The sequence below is a fragment of the Globicephala melas genome, chromosome 8 (genome assembly GCF_963455315.2).
Source record: "Globicephala melas chromosome 8, mGloMel1.2, whole genome shotgun sequence".
Classification (NCBI taxonomy): Eukaryota; Metazoa; Chordata; class Mammalia; order Artiodactyla; family Delphinidae; genus Globicephala; species Globicephala melas.
This window is the reverse complement of record NC_083321.1, coordinates 86,197,328-86,217,429: the sequence shown is the minus strand read 5'-3', so window position 1 is coordinate 86,217,429 and position 20,102 is coordinate 86,197,328. Positions and strand designations below refer to the sequence as shown.

The 20,102-nt window shown below is 36.8% G+C and overlaps 1 protein-coding gene across 2 annotated transcripts in view; it reads right to left on the bottom strand.

The window, feature by feature from the left end:
* Window positions 1-4,638: 4,638 nt before the first annotated feature.
* FDX1 (ferredoxin 1) overlaps window positions 4,639-20,102 on the bottom strand; it is a 34,280-nt gene continuing 18,816 nt past the window's right edge. Inside the window, exons 3-5 of one of the 2 annotated variants that reach the window (XR_011377632.1) lie at window positions 19,869-20,007; window positions 9,684-9,813; window positions 4,825-4,844 (exon numbers count right to left, since the gene is read on the bottom strand). Coding sequence is in view for 1 of the 2 variants with exons in the window: in XM_030836555.2 (XP_030692415.1) it covers window positions 4,721-4,844; window positions 9,684-9,813 (254 nt within the window). In the remaining variant the exon portion in view is untranslated. Of the gene's footprint in view, window positions 4,845-9,683; window positions 9,814-19,868; window positions 20,008-20,102 lie in introns of both variants that reach the window. The other variant, XM_030836555.2, reaches the window with a different exon arrangement.

The window sequence follows — 20,102 nt, the reverse complement described above, 5'->3', positions numbered from 1 at the left end:
AGATACAGAGAACAAACTAGTGGTTACCAGTGGAGAGAGGGAAGTGGGGAGAGGCAAGATAAGCGTAGTGGATTAAGTGGTACAAACTATTATGTATAAGCTACAAGGATATATTATACAACACAGGGAATATAGCCAGTATTTTATTATAACTATAAATGGACTATAAGCTTTAGAATTGTGAATCACTACATTGTACACCTGTAACTTACATTATATTGCACATGAACTATACTTCAGTAAAGAAAAAAAATTAAAAAGATGGCAAGTTGAACACTGTCCTTTTAAATACAGTGGAGACAGGGCTCCCCTGGTGGCGCAGTGGTTGAGAGTCCGCCTGCTGATGCAGGGGACACGGGTTCGTGACCTGGTCCGGGAAGATCCCACATGCCGTGGAGCGTCTGGGCCCGTGAGCCATGGCCGCTGAGCCTGCATGTCCGGAGCCTGTGCTCCGCAACAGGAGAGGCCACAACAGTGAGAGGTCCGCGTACCGAAAAAAAAAAAATTATATATATATATATATATATATATATATATATATATATATATATATAGTGCAGACTACCTGACATCTCAAGAAAACACTCGTATGTATCCGGACTCCTGTTAAGAGTTAAGGTTCAGGCACAGGCTGAATGTAATCTCATCAATAGCAGGTGACTACCAAAGAGCAAAATGCTAGAAGCATAAGACCAGGTTTTGATTAATTCAACTATGTATTATATACCTACTGTGGGCTAAATACCACAAAAGAAACTGCAGTTACAAAGTTGAACAAAACCTAATCTTTACTCTTAAAAAGCTTAACCTATCAGGAGAAAAATGTAGAAAGTGCCACATGTAACAAATACTAAAAAGGACAGTCTGAGACAGAAGACTGGGAAAGATGAGGGAGCAGTGAAACTCACTGGGGTAAATCAAACTGAGTGTTAATGGCTTCAGAAATGATTAGCAGACAAAGGAAGCCAGAAAGGCACAATGGCTCTGCTTAATTTTATAAATTATTACCAAATCAAGTCTAAAAATTAAATGACAAATAATACATCCAGATAATAAGATAAGCAAATGGGAGTCAAAAGGAAAGAGGAATAAGACATTGATTAGGTTATTACTAACAGTTTTTGGAGAGGTAATGCCTCTCACTGTAAAGATCTTTCCCACCAACTTCTCTCTTAAGTTGCTTCTGGTAGACTTAAATTATCTTTTAACTTCCTATTTCTGTTGTTAGAGCCACATTTATTTCTGTCTGCAAGAGATCATGCCTTCTTCCCGCCAGCTGGTTTTCTAATTTTTCAGCTTCTAGAAACTTTTAAACAGAAGAAAATCTGATAAAAATAACTTGATATCATGTGATGTGTTGACATATTAAAGGAATCCTGTTGTTGCTTAACCAAGATCATACTTCTATTCTTAAATGTTTCTCCAATAGGAAACAAAGTTTATGTGTAATGTTTGAACATCTCTGAATGGTTTACACTTAGAATAAAGTTTCACAGGCTATTTTTAGAAATGTAATACAATTATTTGTCTTTTCATTTAGAGAGATATTATCCTATAAATAAGAAAGCCATTTAAGAAATTCTGATCCCAAAATGCGGTTTACCACAAAATTTCAAGTAGTTTAAAAAAAGGAAAGCAATTAAAAGAGTTGTAAAAAGGAAGAAAAAGAAAAGATGGGAAAACATATACTGAATCTAAATTTCCCTTAGAAAACATTTTTCCAAGTGAAACGTAATTATTCTATTGCTGAATGACCATTATAAAAAATCACATGGATCACCATATGATACTTAAATTTAAAAACAGGAAAGCAGTCCTTTAAGACAAAAATTAGACAGTATTTTCACACTGAAAGTTAAGCAAAAGGTTTTGGAAATTTTTAGAATGGTTCACTTAAAAAGAAAAACAAATTCAGCAATTCTGAATTACTTATATAATTACAGGCTGGTTTTATCTGTGAAAACCAAATATAACATTAAGTATTAGCATGTAACCAACAATTATATGGAGTACTATACCAAAGGAAGATGCCTTTCTTGATGACAAAAATGACAGAGAGATGTAAACCAAAATTATACAGCATTGAAAGGAAACCCACCACTCTTTCCTCTGATTTAAATCAACTGTCAAGAAAACTGCAAGGAGTCAGAGAATAAAACAAATGAACCGTCATAACAAAGAAGACACAAGAATCTTCTGAAACACAATACAAGAATAAAATCCTACCCCTCTTCAAAAGTTTAGAACACTGTTAGTAAAAGGCCCATTTTCACAGGCAATGATGTGCCAGTAAATTAATCTGAAAATAACGGTTACTGTGATGGCTTTAAAACATGTCTGCAAATTCTTTGACACCCCTCAATTCAAATGATGGGTCAGACTTGATGCCTCACTTCTAATGAAAAAAACGGGCAGAAGTGATACTGTGTGACGGTCAGCTTCTGCCTAGCAATGCTTATACGCTCTCTTAGGGCACTGGCACTCAGAAGTCAGCCACCATGTTGTGAGGAAGCCCAGGCCACGTGCAGGGGCCATACACGGGTGTTTCAGTCAACAGCCCCTGCTAGACCCCCAGCTGATACCAGCATCAACTTGCTAGTCACATGAGGAAATCATAAGCCTTCAGATGATTCCAGCACCTGGCCCTGAAGTCCTCTAGCTTAGGCCACAGACATCGTGAAGCAGAGATGAGCCACCCCTGCTCTGCACTCTCTGAATTCCTGACCCATAGAAACAGAGACAATAAAATTGCAGCAATAGATAACTGAATAACATTACCTAGAACGCACACACATCAAACATGGATTTTTTTTTGAAACTGAAAAAATAACTTTTATACAAAACAATTATAGGACATATGCTCCACTTAGTAAGTTTAGTAGGTTTTATTTAAGTAATACAATTAAACTTCATTAATAAGAAGCTCTCTTAATTTGAAATCTGAGACAATTAGACTAGAGTTTAGAGTCTTAAGCTGGATGCCATCATTAAAGTGCTCTGGAAAGGAGAATTTAGGGAATCCATGCAAGAATACGAGGAGAATATGGAAGCTAACTAAGAGGTCAGATTGTTTTGAAGTACTGTAACAGTGGAACACTCTCCACAAAGAAGGCACTCGATGGTTATCAAGTGTCAAATGAACATTAGAAGCCCTGAGTTCTTCCTTAATCACTTTATACATGTTAATTAGTTTAAAAGTATTCTATTTGGCAAATTGGTCAGTTTAGTTGAAGCAAATGATTTGTGCATACATATATTTTATCTTTTCCTAATAAAAGGTGAGCTCCCGGGGCTTCCCTGGTGGCGCGGTGGTTGAGAGTCCGCCTGCCGATGCAGGGGACACGGGATCGTGCCCAGGTCCGGGAAGATCCCACATGCCGCGAAGCGTCTAGGCCCGTGAGCCATGGTCGCTGGGCCTGCACGTCCGGAGCCTGTGCTCCGCAAAGGGCGAGGCCACAACAGTGAGAGGCCCGTGTACCGCAAAAAAAAAAAAAAAAAAAAAAAGGTGAGCTCCCTGAGGGCATTCCTGATCGTGTTCATCTCTGTACCCCAATGGACATAACACAACGTTGTAGGTCCAACACCATACTTGACAAATATTTGTGCAAATGCTCAAAGTGCACAGATGTACCTGAAGCTAACTCAACTTTATAATTCACTTTTAACTAGTTTTTTCTGCCCTTTCCCACCATTAGTCCAAACTAATGTTTTATTATACTTCCAAGAGCATACTTTGTACCCCTTTATTATCATTTACCAGTGTATTCACAGTAAAGATAAAGTACAAAGGTCTGCCATGCACAGACAGTGATCTGAGGTGTTCGAGCCCACCCCCTTCCAGGACTGTGCCCATCGTGCTCAGTGCACACTGTGAGGCTCTGTTCTCACCGAGAGGATGGCAGCCCACTCGCTTCCTTCTGCAGCTCAGGACAGAGAAAACCTAATCCATAAGATGTCCATTCTGTCACAGGCATTATTTTTAAAAGATTACAAAGACAGGCCATTCTGATTAGGATAAAAAAATAAAGACATGTAATTTTTAGTTTATTTCTCCAGTTCAGTCAGAACTGACACCAAACATCTTTGACAGCACTCCATTACCTGTGCTCAGTCGTTGCTCAGCACATTACCTGTGCTTTCACTGAATCAAAATTTTGGACTAATGATTTATAAGGTCATACCTATCTTTGAAATTAATCAGCTTACTGAGCAATTAAATACACATCCATACACATTCACATTTAACTACAGCTATGATATTCCTAATTTCTCCACTTTCGATCTCAACACATAACTTGTAATAACAAGATACAGTTCTAATACTGACCTTCTAATTTGTTGTATGGCCCTAGACAAGCCATTTTACATCTCTGCCTCCACCACGTCTAACAGAGATAATGATACCTTTTTTTAACCTATTTTGTAGGTAAGTAGGCATAAGATTTATGTGAAAACATTTTGCTAATGTTGCTAATCAAACACAGGTAAAATATATAAGGTTTTATCATATTAACTACTTTCTAATATTTGATTTGTTTTTATAATTTAATCAAAATAAAGATGACATTCTTTCAGAACTACAAAATTCAGCAGTTACACAAGGTGAATTAAAGTAATAAATCTAGTCATAATAATAAATGCATTCATCCATGTTCTCATTTAATTACATTAAGAAATAATAATTATAAAAATAGGTAAAATGTTGTGAAAATATTCCTATTTATTCTCGCTTAGAGTTCATGCCCATATCAATGGACTCTCTGGCATCAGACACAGCATCAGGTACTCGAACAGTCATATTGTCCATAGCCTTTGTCAAACAGATTTGGCAGCCCAACCGCGATCTGTATAAAAAGGGGGGGAGTATGATTTAGTATTAAGTATATATTATTCACAAAGCAATGCAGTTACCAGGACCTTTTCTTACCCAAAGCATAGGGATTTATTTACCTTTTAAATTTCCGTTAAGTAGAAAAAGATACATCCAACCCTTTCAACTAGAGGATAACAGAATGTAAATATGAAAAACAAAAAGTGTGATACGCCAAAGCTTCATTTTAATCTTTCTACTAATTGTTTCACTGGAACTACTGCTTTTTTGGTGACAGGACTGACAAGCAATGAAATGATGAGAAGGCACAACAGTGGAGGAGAGAACTGAGGTTTTAGCAATGCCAAGAGAATGACTAATCAATTCCCAGATAATTAAAACCATACAGTCTATGAAAGAAAGCTACACTTTTTAAAGCCTTTAAAACAAGAAATTTGGAATAAACACATAGATGTAAGTCATCAATTATCAGATGCATATTTTTCCCACAATTTTAACATCTCTGAAACCAAATGCATCTTAAAATCAATGCCATCTTACAATCACAGCTACACTGTGAGGTAGCAGTCACATCAGAGGTGTCTCTTCAATTGAGTTATGGGAAGTATGTTAATATTATGTGTTGAATTTCATTACCATTCAAAATAAGTCCATAAAGATTACAAAACAAAAATTAACAATACAGAGACCCAGCATAAATTGATATTAGGAAAGTAAATATTTGTCATTGGAAGAATAACTGTAATTCCATTTTCTTTTATTTTTTTCAGTATTGTGACCAATTTTATTTATATTTTCCTTTTAAAACAGTGATGTACAAATCTGTCTAAATAGTTCTAAATCTAAGTATAAATAGCTCTTTCAATATGCATAAAACGTTAAGTGATAAGATCATTTTACACCATATTTTAATCAGCAGAGCTTTTTCCTTCTTAATGGCACATAAAAATAAATACTATATTAGTCTTATAATCAAACTGCCTTCAATTTGATGGAATGTGGTATGTAGGTCTTGGTTTTGTCAACATATTCAGCAAGCACCTGCTGAGCATCAAAAGGCACAGAACTAAATGTCAGTGGGTTTGCAAAAGAACAGCAACTCACTTCGATCCTTACTAAACACCTCTTACATGCTGGGTGCCAGGGATGCAGGGGTTAGAGCCAAACAGACCAGTGGTACAGAATCCAGCACTGAACATGACGTGTTCACAAGCAACTTTCTTAACCATGCCAAATATTAGTTTCCCAACCTCATCCTAAACATGGATAATAAGTGGGCTCCTCACAGGACTGCCATAAGGATTAGTTGCTAATATCAGTATTAAGGCATGAACTTTCAATCAAATAGAAGAGCTGGGACACATTTGCAGATAATTAACATGAGAGACTCTGACAAATGCCACAGAGAGAGAAAGCTGAAAGGGCTGAGGAGAAAGCACTGACTTCTGATGGGGGAGATGGTGTTTCTAATGGGCTTTGAAGGCTGGCTAGAACTTAAGAGGAGAAAGGCATTTGAGAAAAAGCTAATAGGGATTCAAGGCATGTTTGAGGCAATATGGGTTTTTGGCCTGGCTGCTGTGCAGGCCAGACGAGGACAGGGGAGTGATGGGCTAGAAAGGTGGCCAAGCCATGGACAGCTCTGAACACCAGTGAAGGGGTTCAGGTTTTTACTGGTGAGCAATGAGGGACCACTGGGAGGTTTCTGAGTAAGGAGTAAGTACTACTGCCATGGGAAATATTGATTGCTGATAGAAAAAAATCCCCTTTTACCAATAATTCCTATTTGTTGAATAGAAACAGCCCTGACAATATTCAATTATGCATTAAGCTCTGTCTGCAAGAGAAAAAATAAGGCAAGCCAATTTAGACAAATTCATTAGGACTGCGGTGAGCCCTAGAGAGACTATTGGTTACTCTTGGTGTCCATACAAAGATGAGTAGGGTAATGCTAGCCTTCAAGGAACTTTTAGTAAGGGGAACAGGACAGAAAGAGCTACCAGTGATACAGGGCAGAATAAAGTAAGTGTAGTAACAGAAGAACAAGAACTGTGTGGGGGAACACAGGGAGGGGTGGCACCGAAAGCCCTTGCTGGTTCTATAACCCTAGAAGATAAGGCAGTGGCACTGTGGCTGTTCTCACTCCCCTACTTCCTCCTGGAAGGTCTCTGGCTCTAGGGTCTACCAGTGTAGAAAGTGTCTTACACTTCTACAGAAGGAGACGGACAGCAAGTCTTCCTTGATTTCACTATTAATCCTACAAAATCTCACACTTGTGCAAACCTTGAAGACATTTTCTCCATATACACCTGACAGTGGAAATATACTAGGTGTTACGTTAACTTTAATTCTAAAGTTTGGTTTTCAATGCAGAGAAGAAGCTTCAAATAGTAAAAAACCAAGGGTTTTGGGGTCTAACATAACTGATTCAAACCAGGGCTCTGTCATTCTCTAGCTGTGTGGCCTTGAGCAAATCCACAAGAACTAAGCTTTGTTCTATAAAATGGTGATAATACTGCCTAACTCTGAAGGTTAGAAATAATCTTTGTTAAGTTTTTAGGCATTATAGTAAGTTTCCGGCATTTGAATTAATATTATTATAGTCAGAATGCCAACAACAACCATTTAATGAATGCTTTCTTCACCAGACACTGTTCAAGGAGCTTCACGTACATTTATTAGTTGACACGACACAACAACCCTATGAGGTAGGTACTATTATTATCCTCATTTTACAAATATGGAAACTGAGGCCTCTGTGTAGATTATCCATGGAAACTGGTAGCAGGGAGCAATGACAACCATCAAAAATAGATTCACAGATAATTCCTGAATCTCTCTACCAACCACTAATTCCAAAAACAGTTGGTGACGCCTTTTGTGAATCAGGCACTGGAGACACAATGATGAAATAAGACATGGCCCCTGCTCTAATGGGGAAAAGGAGACATGTAACCAGTAAAATAAGTGCCATATGCACCCGTGTATCAACAAGCCATCATTAATCAAGGTTAAGTACACCCTAAAGTAAACATTAAAATGATGCTGTTTTATCTTAAAAATTATAGACATTTACATAGCACTTAATTTTAAAAATAAACCTATGGGACTGCCCTGGTGGTCAAGTGGTTAAGAGTCCACGCTCCCAATGCAGAGGGCCCGGGTTTGATCCCTGGTCAGGGAACTAGATCCCACATGGATGCCACAACTAAGAATTTGCAAGCCACAACTAAAGATCCCACATGCTGCAACTAAAGATCCCACATGCTGCAATGAAGATCCCGTATGTGGCAATGAAGATCCCACGTGCCTCAACTAAGACCTGGTGCAGCCAAATAAGTAAGTAAGTAAGTAAATAAATAAAATAAACCTAAGAACTAAAGACTGAGTTTCCTTGTTTCTTTGTTTGGAAGTATATGGAACCCTAGAAATAGAAGTTTACACGCAGTTACTATCTTTGAACAAAATTATTTTCATTCCAAATATGTCAGTGTTTTCTAAATCCTACCTGTGAAAAGCATTATACTCTTTCCCCACAAAGCATTTCTACTAAAATTCTGTGTACTTAAGAATATCAGCTATAAAATGCCATAAAAGCTATTTCCTGCTTTCCATTATCTTGTTCTAAAACTTCTGAATTTTATTATCAAAGTTCTTGGCTAGTTTACATTTACAATAGGTCTCTTGTATCTTCTCACACTCATGGATCTCTCCTAAATGTAGCTCTCCATTTCCTCTCATTTTTTTTTCTTTTCATTCAGAATATTATCTGTTACATGCGCCTACAAATTTCACCTGAATAAAAGGGCAAGCAGTTAGCTATGATTTACCCCTCACATTGAAAGAAACAATTTTCAGAACCAAATTAACACAACATTGAGTGTATTCTGTGTGTTATCCTTTAGGAAAAAAAAAGGAGGTGTTGATAGAGAATGTGGCACCTGAAGATGTGAGGGGAGACAGGCAGATGGCAGTCACAATAAATACCAATGACCTAAAAACTTTTTGAGGATTATTAGATAAGAGGGTTTATCTTAAGGATCTAATAAAATTGTGGTTACATGATACACATGAAATAAAGCTATTATTATTACTATTATTTCTTATTTTTTTTTAACTATTTTTCATTAGGGCCACCAAATTACAGTTAAACATCAAAGCCAACCTTAATTAAATAAACTCTTGTTATCTTGTCCCTTGAAACAGTAAATTAACTACCTATCTTCCCTAACTCAAACCAAAAGACTAGATAATTAAAAAAAAAATAAGGTATCACTTGATATCTCTTGCTACTATAAATCTTACCACTTTTAAGAGTAATTCTACTTATTAATAACAAGAATAAGCTCTGATTAATTTACTTTAATGTACAGTTAGAAACAGAAGTATTCATTTTAACATAATTACTATTATATATTAAGTTCTTTTAAAAATTGTATTCTCTCAAGTAGGTAAAATTTTCCATTATAATTTCTTTCAATTATCAAATCTGTCCTTCAAGAATACCATAAAAAGCATTAAATTTAATCCCAACTCATTAAACTGTGATAAATATTAATTCCTGGAATAAAAATAGATGAAAGAAGATTTATTAGGATCTAGAACTTATGCTTCTAATACTTCCAATTATTTTTTTTTTACTTTTGTTAAAAGTTTCATAAGGGTTAAACTGTAGAATACGTAAGAGAAATGTCACATATTTGATATTCAAAGTCTGTGACTGTTATCTGTCTACACTGGGAGACCCTATTACATGCATGCGTATTACATGTCTCTGGTCAGAGACAGACATGAACTAATAAAACTTTTATCCTCCTATATTATTATTACAACAGAAGTGGTCCAAAAATCTTACCTATCTGTTAGTCCATATGCCAGATCAAGCATGTCATTCTCCTCATCACTGATTGCTTCTAATTTCTCAAATATGTGCTGTTCAAAGATGAGGTGACAGGTGGAGCAAGCCAAGGTTCCCTCACATGCACCTACAAAAGCAACAAACATTGAATATGCTCCCCTCTACATTCAACACAATTCAAAATTGACTTGAATTAATTAAATAATTTCTAAATTTAAAAATCAGCATTAGCATACATCAATGATAGGACTTTATTTCTGAATAAGAATTAGGGACAACCCCCCCATACCCAACACACACACACACACACACACACACACACACACACACACACAGTTTGAAATCACTTTCAAATATTATTTTTAAAAGGTATGAACTAGATGCTGTGAGGGGAAACATAAAAATACAAATCCTAATACCAAAGAGCTTACAAGTTAATAAACTCAGATATGCATACATACAAAAATGTATGCATTTTAAACTTATATAGTAATGATTTATATAACAGCTATGCAAGTTACTTACTGTTTCCTGGAGAGCGCAACACAATTTATAATGCCTCACAGTATATAAGAGGAACCAGAAAGTAACCAAACTGACATCTAAAGTTAAATATTTTTCCCTCTCAATCTCTCCTTATAATCAGGACAGAATCAAATAAGTCACTTTAAGAGTCACATTGGTTTGGGACTTCCCTGGTGGCACAGTGGTAAGGAATCCACCTGCCAATGCAGGGGACACGGGTTTGACCCCTGGTCCGGGAAGATCCCACATGCTGTGGAGCAACTAAGTCTGTGTGCCACAACTACTAAGCCTGAGTTCTAGAGCCCACGAGCCACAACTACTGAGCCCATGTGCCACAACTACTGAAGCCCGCACACCTAGAGCCAGTGCTCTGCAACAAGAGAAGCCACCGCAATGAGAAGCCCGCACACCGCAATGAAGATTGCTCGATGCAACTAGAGAAAGCCCACGTGCAGCAACTAAGACCCAACGCAGCCAAAAATTAATTAATTTTAAAAGAGTTCTTTGTACATTAAAAAAAGAGAGTCACACTGGTTTAAAATAGAGAATATTTCTCCCGTTCCATGTTTTTAAAAGTCACTAATTTAACAGTTATTTATTGAGTGCATATTAATATGCCAAGGACTGTGAAAAGGGAACTGAAAAGTCACCTAGTCCAACTAAACTATGAATCTGCTCTGCAAAATCCTTTTCCCAGGGGTTACCCAGCTTTTGCTTGAAAACTTCCTCACTGCTTAAGCCAGCCAATTTCACACTCAGCTTCTACTGAGCTAAAAGTCTGTCACTCTGTAACTTTCCACCTACTGCTCCAATTCTATCCCATGAAGTCAAATCTGTTTTTTCTCTCTGGCTCTACCGAGGTGTAACTGACAAATAAAATTGTAAGATATTTAAAGCATACATCGTGATGATTTGATATACGTAGACACTGTGAAAGGACTCCTCTCATTTAGTTAACACATCTGTAACCTCATATATTTACTTATTTATTTTTAGTGAGAACATGTAAGTTCTACTCTCTCAGCAATACAGTGTTATCACTGCAGTCACCATGATTTACATTAGATCCTCAGTCCTTAATCATCTCAGAGCTGAAATTTTGTACCCTTTTACCTATTCACCTCCCTATTTCCCAACCTCCCCCAAGCCTCTGGAAATCACTTTTCTATTCTCTGTTTCTATGAGTTTAGTTAGTGAATCCTTCTAAACAACAGCTGTTCATATATTTGAGAATGTTCTTTCTTCTCCAGGCTGAGCGTAACCAGGCCCTCCAAATTTTTCTTACGTAATGACATAGTTCTCAATCCCTTCCCTCAGTCTGGTTGGGCTTTTCTTAAAATACAGCATCCAGAAGAGGACCTGACAAAACAGAATCATCCAGAATCATGTTCTCATTAAATTCTACCTAAAAAAGTTATTCTGGTTTGTTTCTGAATAATATTTTTTAAAGCCACTATACAACTGTAAAGATTATAGAGTCCTAGGAGTAACTTCAGTTTGATTTAGATTCTTTTGGTCAATAAACACTATATAAAATATTAATAAAACTGCTATCAATAATTAGTGAACTTCTTAATTTTCCTCAAAATGAATTTATCATTTTAAAAAGCGTTGTTCTTTTATAAGTTAAACATTTGTTACTCGTATTTTATTTTTTAAAACATCAAGAAAGAAGAGACAGGCTTCCTTAAACATTCATTTTTATTAAATCTCATTCAAAGCAGTAACAAGATAAAGCACAGACACCATATAGTGATGTACAGGAGCCATAAGCATGGACTGTAGAGCCAGATTCCCTGGCTTCAATCCCAGCTCCACATTTTACTAATGGCATCACCTTGGGCCACTACACCCTCCTGCCTTAATTTCCTCAATAGTAACTGTACCAACCTCACATAATAGTTGCAAGAATTACATATAAGTGTGTACTTAACATATGTACTTGCAACCACAACTGACTGGTAGAGAATAAGAACTATTCAAGTGTTGGTAATTATTATGATTTGGAAGTTATAAGAAAACTTAAGAGTCATTCAACTTTTTTAAATGTAAGAGTAAGAATTAAACCCAAGAAGTTAAATGAATCAACTATGAATTCCTGCCACTCAATAATCTAATTCACCTTATGTGAATATTAAATATATAAACATATATATACATATATTCAGTACATTTATGTAATACACAAATATATACCCACACCAATTGGTTATTTGAACAAGCACTTTCCTTTTCTACTTTTGTATAAATATGAGGCATTTCACAGAAAAAGGTAAATGGATATATTTTACTTAAAAAGAAGTAAGCTTCCTCTGCTTAAAAAAATACAGATAGGTAGGTAGGTAGGAAGAAAGAAAGAGAGGGAAGGAGGGAGGGAGGGAGAGAGAGGAAGGAAGGGAGGGACAGGGAGGGAGGAAACCCCTGCAGTAAAAGGAGAACTGGTGTAGTACAACCCTGAGGCCATCTGGGCTCTAGATGAATCTGCCATACTGTCTGCTATGTCCTGGGCAAGCCTCTCAAGGGCCTCAGTTTTCTTCTCATCTGTACCATGAGAGACTGAAGCAGATGATATCTAAGGGCCTGTTCTCGCTAACATTTTATGACTCCACAAAGAAGAATTACAGTTCTTAATGGATTTGTTCCCTAGTATTCAATAAATATATACTAACTTTGTTTTCTGTTTTTATCTCATCAATACCCAATCCAGACAAACTCAAAACTAAAATGGCAAATCACTCTGAAGATACTATGGGACAAAATTCAGGAAATCCAGCATCTTTTGTCTTAAAAAGTATGTAAAATCTCCTTATAAAATATACCAAGCAACGCTCCTAATTTAAGAAGCTTATAACTCCCTTCATATTTTTATTATTAAAAAAAGACAAATCCTGAGAACTGCAAGCCATGTGTAACAGAATATGCAAGAAAAACAAAACTCACAGTCCAGGGTGGGATGCGGTGCTAGGGGCTATAGAGGCAGACAGGGGACCAAGCATGGAGGTCTCTCATGCTCTCCTAAGGAGCTTGAGCTGTCCTATAAGCGCACTCCCTGTTTCCTGACACGGTGGGTAAACTAGCATGCTCGTAGTGGGTGGGTTGACAGAGATGTTTCTGGCCAGGGGTTATGAGCACCCGTCACTTCACTGCCCCTCTCCTGGATCCAGACCCTGAAGGACAGTGGTTGCTGTTGAAGTTACGGGAAGATTCTAAAGGATTCTGAGTAGGAAAGTGACATGGTATGTTTATTTTGGATAGCTCTTGCTGGTGCCTGTGTGTAAAGGATGGATTTGACATGAACAAGACAGAAGCAAAAGTCATGAGATTTCACCAAGGAGGAGGGGGAAAAAGAGGAAAAGAAAGATAAGAAACTGAGTCAAGGAGAGACCCGCCCCCTCCAAGAAAAGGAGTCAAAATACAAATGTGTCAAATGCTAGAGAGAGAACCAGAAAGTGTGACATGAGAAAAGCCCAGGGAAGAAGCGAGTGCATACAATATGGTCTCAATCATCTCGGAATGCAGAGTAAAGTTCACATGCTAATAAATCCCTCCAGAAAATTTAGGACATTCCTTTTTTTTGCCACCTGGTCAGTCAAAATGAAGAGTTACCATCCGTGTTCCAGCTCTTCACTTTCTTCCCTAGGAAACCTCAATTCTTTTAACCTTCTCTTAAAGGCTTTATTTTCATTCTCTAATAGTTTTCATTGCTCCTCTCAGGAACCTTGCCAATTATTTCCACATCTTGCTTAAGTTGCCAAGTTCAGAGCTGAAGAGAGTATTCTAGTAAGAATTTGACAAATGTTGAATATATACAGAAGATTAACTTTTGGTTCCTACACTCAAGTTTCTATTATACATTCTAGTCCCATATTTATTCTTTAGATAAACGCACCATGCTCAGGATTCCTTATTTTACAGTTCCTTTCAAACTTTTTCTATCACAAGTTGTCAACAGGTATGCTTTTCTTATTCTTTGTACTAGGAAGAAACTCAAATATAATAGAAACTTTAAAACTCAGAATGAATCAACTCAGCATGCATAAGATGGCTACCACTGAACCAGAGACACATATGGTCATATAGTGGTACAAGTATCACTACAGAAAAAAATGTGGAGCAAAGATTTACAAACCCTGTGGATAGTACTTATAAGAAGAAATAGTCAATCCTGCAAAACTCCAAAATAACAAGACAATCTGAGCAGTTTTTTGGAGGGTTTTTTTTTCCTTAGATTTAAACTATATGTTCTATAAAAAAGAAGAAAAAATTAGAGAACAGTGAAGACATGTCTCTGAAAAGGTATTAGGAGGAAAAAAGATTTTAAAAGTGAGCCTAAAACTGTGAGAAGAAAACTTTAAAAAAAAGTTACTCCGTTTTTGTTTTTTTTTCATCTCATGATTTCATGATGGGTATTTCTGCCAATTTATTTGTTTCCTGGTCTGGTAATTAGAGGGCGCTCCCCAATTAATAAGCATCTGACTTTTGCCTTTTTGGTATACAGGTCTATGAATCTTAACACATGTATAAGTTTGTGTACCCACTACCATAACCAGGATACAAAATAGGTTCGTCATCCAAAAGAAACTCCCCTGTGTTGCTGTGCCTTTGGAGTCACAGCCTGCATTTCTATACAGTAACAACGAACCACAAAGACAAATTAAGAAAAACAATTCCATTTACAATCGCATCAAAAAGAATAAAATACCTAGGGGTAAATGTACCTAAGGAGGTAAAAGATCTGTACTCAGAAAACTGTAAGACACTGATCAAAGAAAGTAAAGACAACACGAACAGATGGAAACATACACTGTGTTCATGGGTTCGAAGAATTAATATTGTTAAAATGACCATACTACCCAAGGCAATCTACAGATTCAATGCAATCCCTGTCAAATTACCAGTGGCATTTTTCACAAAACTAGAACAAAATTTTTTTTAATTTGTATGGAAACACAAAAGATCCCAAAGAGCCAAAATAACTTGAGAAAGAAGAACAGAACTGGACATATCAATCTCCCTGACTCAGACTATACTACAAAGCTATAGTAACCAAAACAGTATAGTACTGGCATAAACACAGACACATAGATTAATGGAACAGAATAGAGAGCCCAGAAACAAACCCACACACCTATGGTCAATTAATCTATGACAAAGAAGAATATACAACGGAGAAAAGACAGTTTCTTCAGTAAATGGTGCTGGGAAAACTGGATACTACATGTAAAAGAATGAAATTAGAACATTCTCTAACACCACATACAAAAATAAACTCAAAATGGATTAAAGACCTAACTGTAAGACCTGAAACCATAAAACTCCCAGAAGAAAACAGAACACTCTTTGACACCACAGCAATACTTTTTAAATCTGTCTCATAAAGCAAAGGAAATAAAAGCAAAAATAAACAAATGGAACCTAATTAAACTTAAAAGCTTTTGCATATAGCAAAGAAAACCACTGACAAATTGAAAAGACAATCTACTGAATGGGAGAAAATATCTGCAAATGATACGACCAATAAGGGATTAATCTCCAAAATATATAAGCAGCTTATACAAATCAACATCAAAAAAACCAAACATCCCAATTTAAAAATGGGCAGAAGATCTGAAGAGTATAGCCACAATGTAATACAGTATGGAGGTTTCTCAAAAAATTAAAAATAGAACTACCATATGACCTAGCAATCCAATTTCTAGGCATACATTTAAAGGAAACGAAATAACTACGTCAAAGAAATATCTGCACTCCCATGTTCACTGCAGCATTATTCACAATAGCCAAGATATGGAGACAACCCAAGTGTATGTCCATGGATGAATGAATAAGATGTGGGGTGTGTGTGTGTGTGTGTGTACAGATACACACACAATGGAATGCTATTCAGCAATAAAATAGAAGAAAATCCTGCCATTTGTGAAACATAAATAGACCTTGAGGGGATTATGCTAAGTGAAATAAATAAGACAGAGATAGACAAAACAGTGTATGACACCACTTATATGTGGAATCTAAAAAAGTCAAACTCATAGAAACAGAGAGTAGTGGTGGGGGCTAAAGGAGATGGGGACGATGGTCAAAGGGTGTAAACTTTCAGCTATAAGATGAATAGGGTCTGAGGATCTACTGTAAAACATGGTGACTACAGATATAATACTGTATTATACACTTGAAATTTGCTGAGAGTAATATTAAATGTTTTAACCACACACACACAAAAAAGGAATGATGTGAGGTTAACCCTATTGTAATCATTTTGCAACTGAGATGTGTATCAAACCATCACGTTGTACACCTTAAACTTATACAACGTTAGTTGTCAATTATATCTCAATAAAGCTATAAAATAAATAAAACAAAACCGTGGTGATGGCTGCACAACTCTCTGAATATACTAAAAAACAACGTATACTTTCAATGAGTTAACTGTATGGTATGTAAATTATATCTCGGTAAAGCTCTTCCAAAAAAAAGAACTCAACTAGATATATTTTTAATGGGTCTACCACTTAACTCTTAATTCTATTTCACTCATCTACATGTCTATGTTTTTGCTAATATTACACTGTCTTGATTACTGTAGCATCAAGTTTTAAGATCTGTACTATACATATGTCTTCCAGCTTTATCTTTCTCTTCTAAAATTGTTTGGCTATTCTAGTTCATTTGTTTTTCTGTAAAAAGTTTAGAATCAGCTTGTCTGTATCTAGAAAAAATCCTGCTGAGATTTTAATAGGAAATGTATTAAATCTATACATCATCTATAAATCTAAAATCAACATCTTTACTATGTTGTCTTCCAATCCATGAATACAGTATGTCTCTCTACCACTTAGGTCTTTGCTCTCTTTCATCAGAGTTATATAACTTTCAGGATATTGATGCTATACATATTTTATTAGATTTAAACCTAAAAATTTCATTTTGAGGAGCTATTGTAAATGTTCTTTTTTTTGTAAATGTTCTTTTAAAAATTTTTTTGGTTTCCAACTGTTCATCGCTGGTACACAGAAATACAATTGATTTTTGTGTGTTGACCTTGTATCCTAGGACCTTGCTAAACTCACTTAGTTCTAAGATTTTTTTAATAGATTCCTTGTGATTTTCTATGTAAATAATCATCTAAAAACAAGACAGTTTTCTTTTCAACCTGTATGCCTTTTAATTTTTTTATTTTTTCATTATTTTATTTTATTTTACTTATTTTTAAAAATTTTATTTATTTTTGGCTGCATTGGGTTTTCATTGCTGCGCGCGGGCTTTCTCTAGTTGCAGTGAGCAGGGGCTACTCTTCACTGCGGTACGCAGGCTTCTCATTGTGGTGGCTTCTCTTGTTGTGGAGCACGGGCTCTAGGTGTGCGGGTTTCAGAAGTTGTAGCACACGGGCTCAGCAGCTGTGGCACACAGGCCCTAGAGCGCACGGGCTTCAGCAGTTGTGGTGGGCTCAGTGGTTGTGGCACGCAGGCTCTAGGGCACGCGGGCTTCAGCAGTTGTGGCGCACGGGCTCACTAGTTGTGGCTCGCAGGCTCTAGAGTGCAGGCTCAGTAGTTGTGGCACACGGGCTTAGCTGCTCCACAGCATGTGGGATCTTCCTGGACCAGGGATCGAACCTGTGTCCCCGGATACTTAACCACTGTGCCACCAGGGAAGTCCTCTTTTTTCTTTTTTTGCTTCATTACACAAAGACTTCCAGCATGATGTTAGTAGGGTGGTGAGAACAGACATCCTTGCCTTGTTCCTAATCTTAAGAGAAAGACGTTTCATTCTTCAGCATTAAGCATGACGTTAGCTGTAGGCTTTTCATAGATATCCTTTATCAGCATCTGATTTTGCACCACAGCTGCCCACTTGTTTTCAGTTAAAACACGGGAGCTGCCACCAATTCTATATCCCATTTGAACAGAGTTCACATCGTTATTGAACGTCCCTGCTGCTCCCAACTCCACTAGAGCCACAACCCAAAGGCTATAGGCAAGAACAAAGTGGATGAGATTCCTGTTGGGCCTCATCTTCTAACTCCTTTTCAGCATCACAGAATTCCCAGGCTCCTATCTAACATGAAATTATCTGCATTGAAAATCAGCAGTATATATATTCCCAATGCCAGACTGCAAAGTGGAGTCCCCATAGTGTATGTGGGGTGTGTGCATTGTGTGTGTGCAGTAGGTGGGCCCAAGGAGTTAAGGAGTTCTTGATCTGGTATTAAAAGTTAGAAGTTGCAATGCATTTTCTCATAGAAGCCAGGCTATAAATGGTGATTAAGTTAGTTGTGAAGAAACAGGTTCTGTGGGTTGGCCCGAAAAATTTAGCCACCATGTATAACAGTATTTCCATCGGAAAACAGATTCCAAATGCCAACTAGTTGACCTGAAAATGGATTTGGTAAACAAAACCTATCCCTAAAATGGGAAGTGTTTGTTGTTTTTTATGCTTATCACATACACAGGGAACAACTATACAAAACACACAGTGGGAGGCAACCTACCAAAGGAAAAAGGATACAAAAGCAACAACTATAGAACCTTCAATCTAAAACTGATAGCTGATCAAAATATGGGTACACCGATATAATAATACATGTGGAGAGTTGGGGATTGAAAGTGCAAAAGTTATGTGACTTATGCTTATATACAGCCCCAAAGCAGCACTGACAGCTGTCAGCTTTTAGTGTCTTTATAAGTGGTTGGTTACATAAGAGTAAATTAATAGGGGAAATGTGTACATATGTGTGTATATACATATGTAAATAGAGATACATACACATATATTAAACAGAAAGTGATCACATTTTATGAGGAATACATTCTCAAAGATTTTGAAATTGTTGAAGTCTCATAATTCGAATTATATTCTCAATGAAACAAAATGTAAAGTAAGGAGTGGGTTCTTATAGTTCGTAAATCTATAATCCTCATATCATATTTTTGTTGCAAAATATACTTAGAACAAACATTTGAAGTGAAACTTTTTCCATTACTATGTCCACATTTCAAATAATCAAAGATACTCCATGGCTTACAACAGACGATAATCTGAACTGACTTAGGGACACATTACAGCCGTATTAGCCCCTGATGCCAGCATTTTATCCATCATCCTTGCTTAGTTACACAACAACTGTCATGAACTTAAAGGTATGTACAGTTTAGTGCTGCTTTAATATTGCTGGCATTCTGGCTAATGATTCAGTTCTGTCTCCTAAATTAACAGTAATACAAATCATGATAGGTTTTTGGCTTTCTTCATTGCATTCTGTCATATTTAACTTCTGTCCCAAAATAACTCGCTTTCGGATGCATTTTTCGGCATTAACACGTAATGAATGCTTGGCTGAAACTGTCATAGGCTTTAAAATGATATTAAATTATAACCACAGTTTAAAATATCGGCACTACAGTCAACAGAAATCACACAGACATCAGATGTCTGGAAACAGCACAGTTCACATGATACTGACAAAGGCTGACAGGTATTTGTTTACAATTGTAAAAGGCATGGAAGCAAATATAAAATTTATAATTCGCACAGCCTGCCAGCTTGAAATTATGGGATTCTTGACAAAAGGTTTGGTTTTCACAGTATTTCTGATTTTACTAGAGTAAGAACCTTAATATTGTTAAACTGTACAATTTCAAATTTGCATAATTTAAAAATTACATTAAGAATAAGTAAGGCATGGGGCTTCCCTGGTGGCGTAGTGGTTGAGAGTCCGCCTGCCGATGGTCCAGGAAGATCCCACATGCCGCGGAGCGGCTAGGCCCATGAGTCATGACTGCTGAGCCTGTGCATCCGGAGCCTGTGCTCCACAGTGAGAGGCCCACGTACCGCAAAAAAAAAAAAAAAAGAATAAGTAAGACATGGTTACTGGCTAATTTCAAGGTTGATGATGAA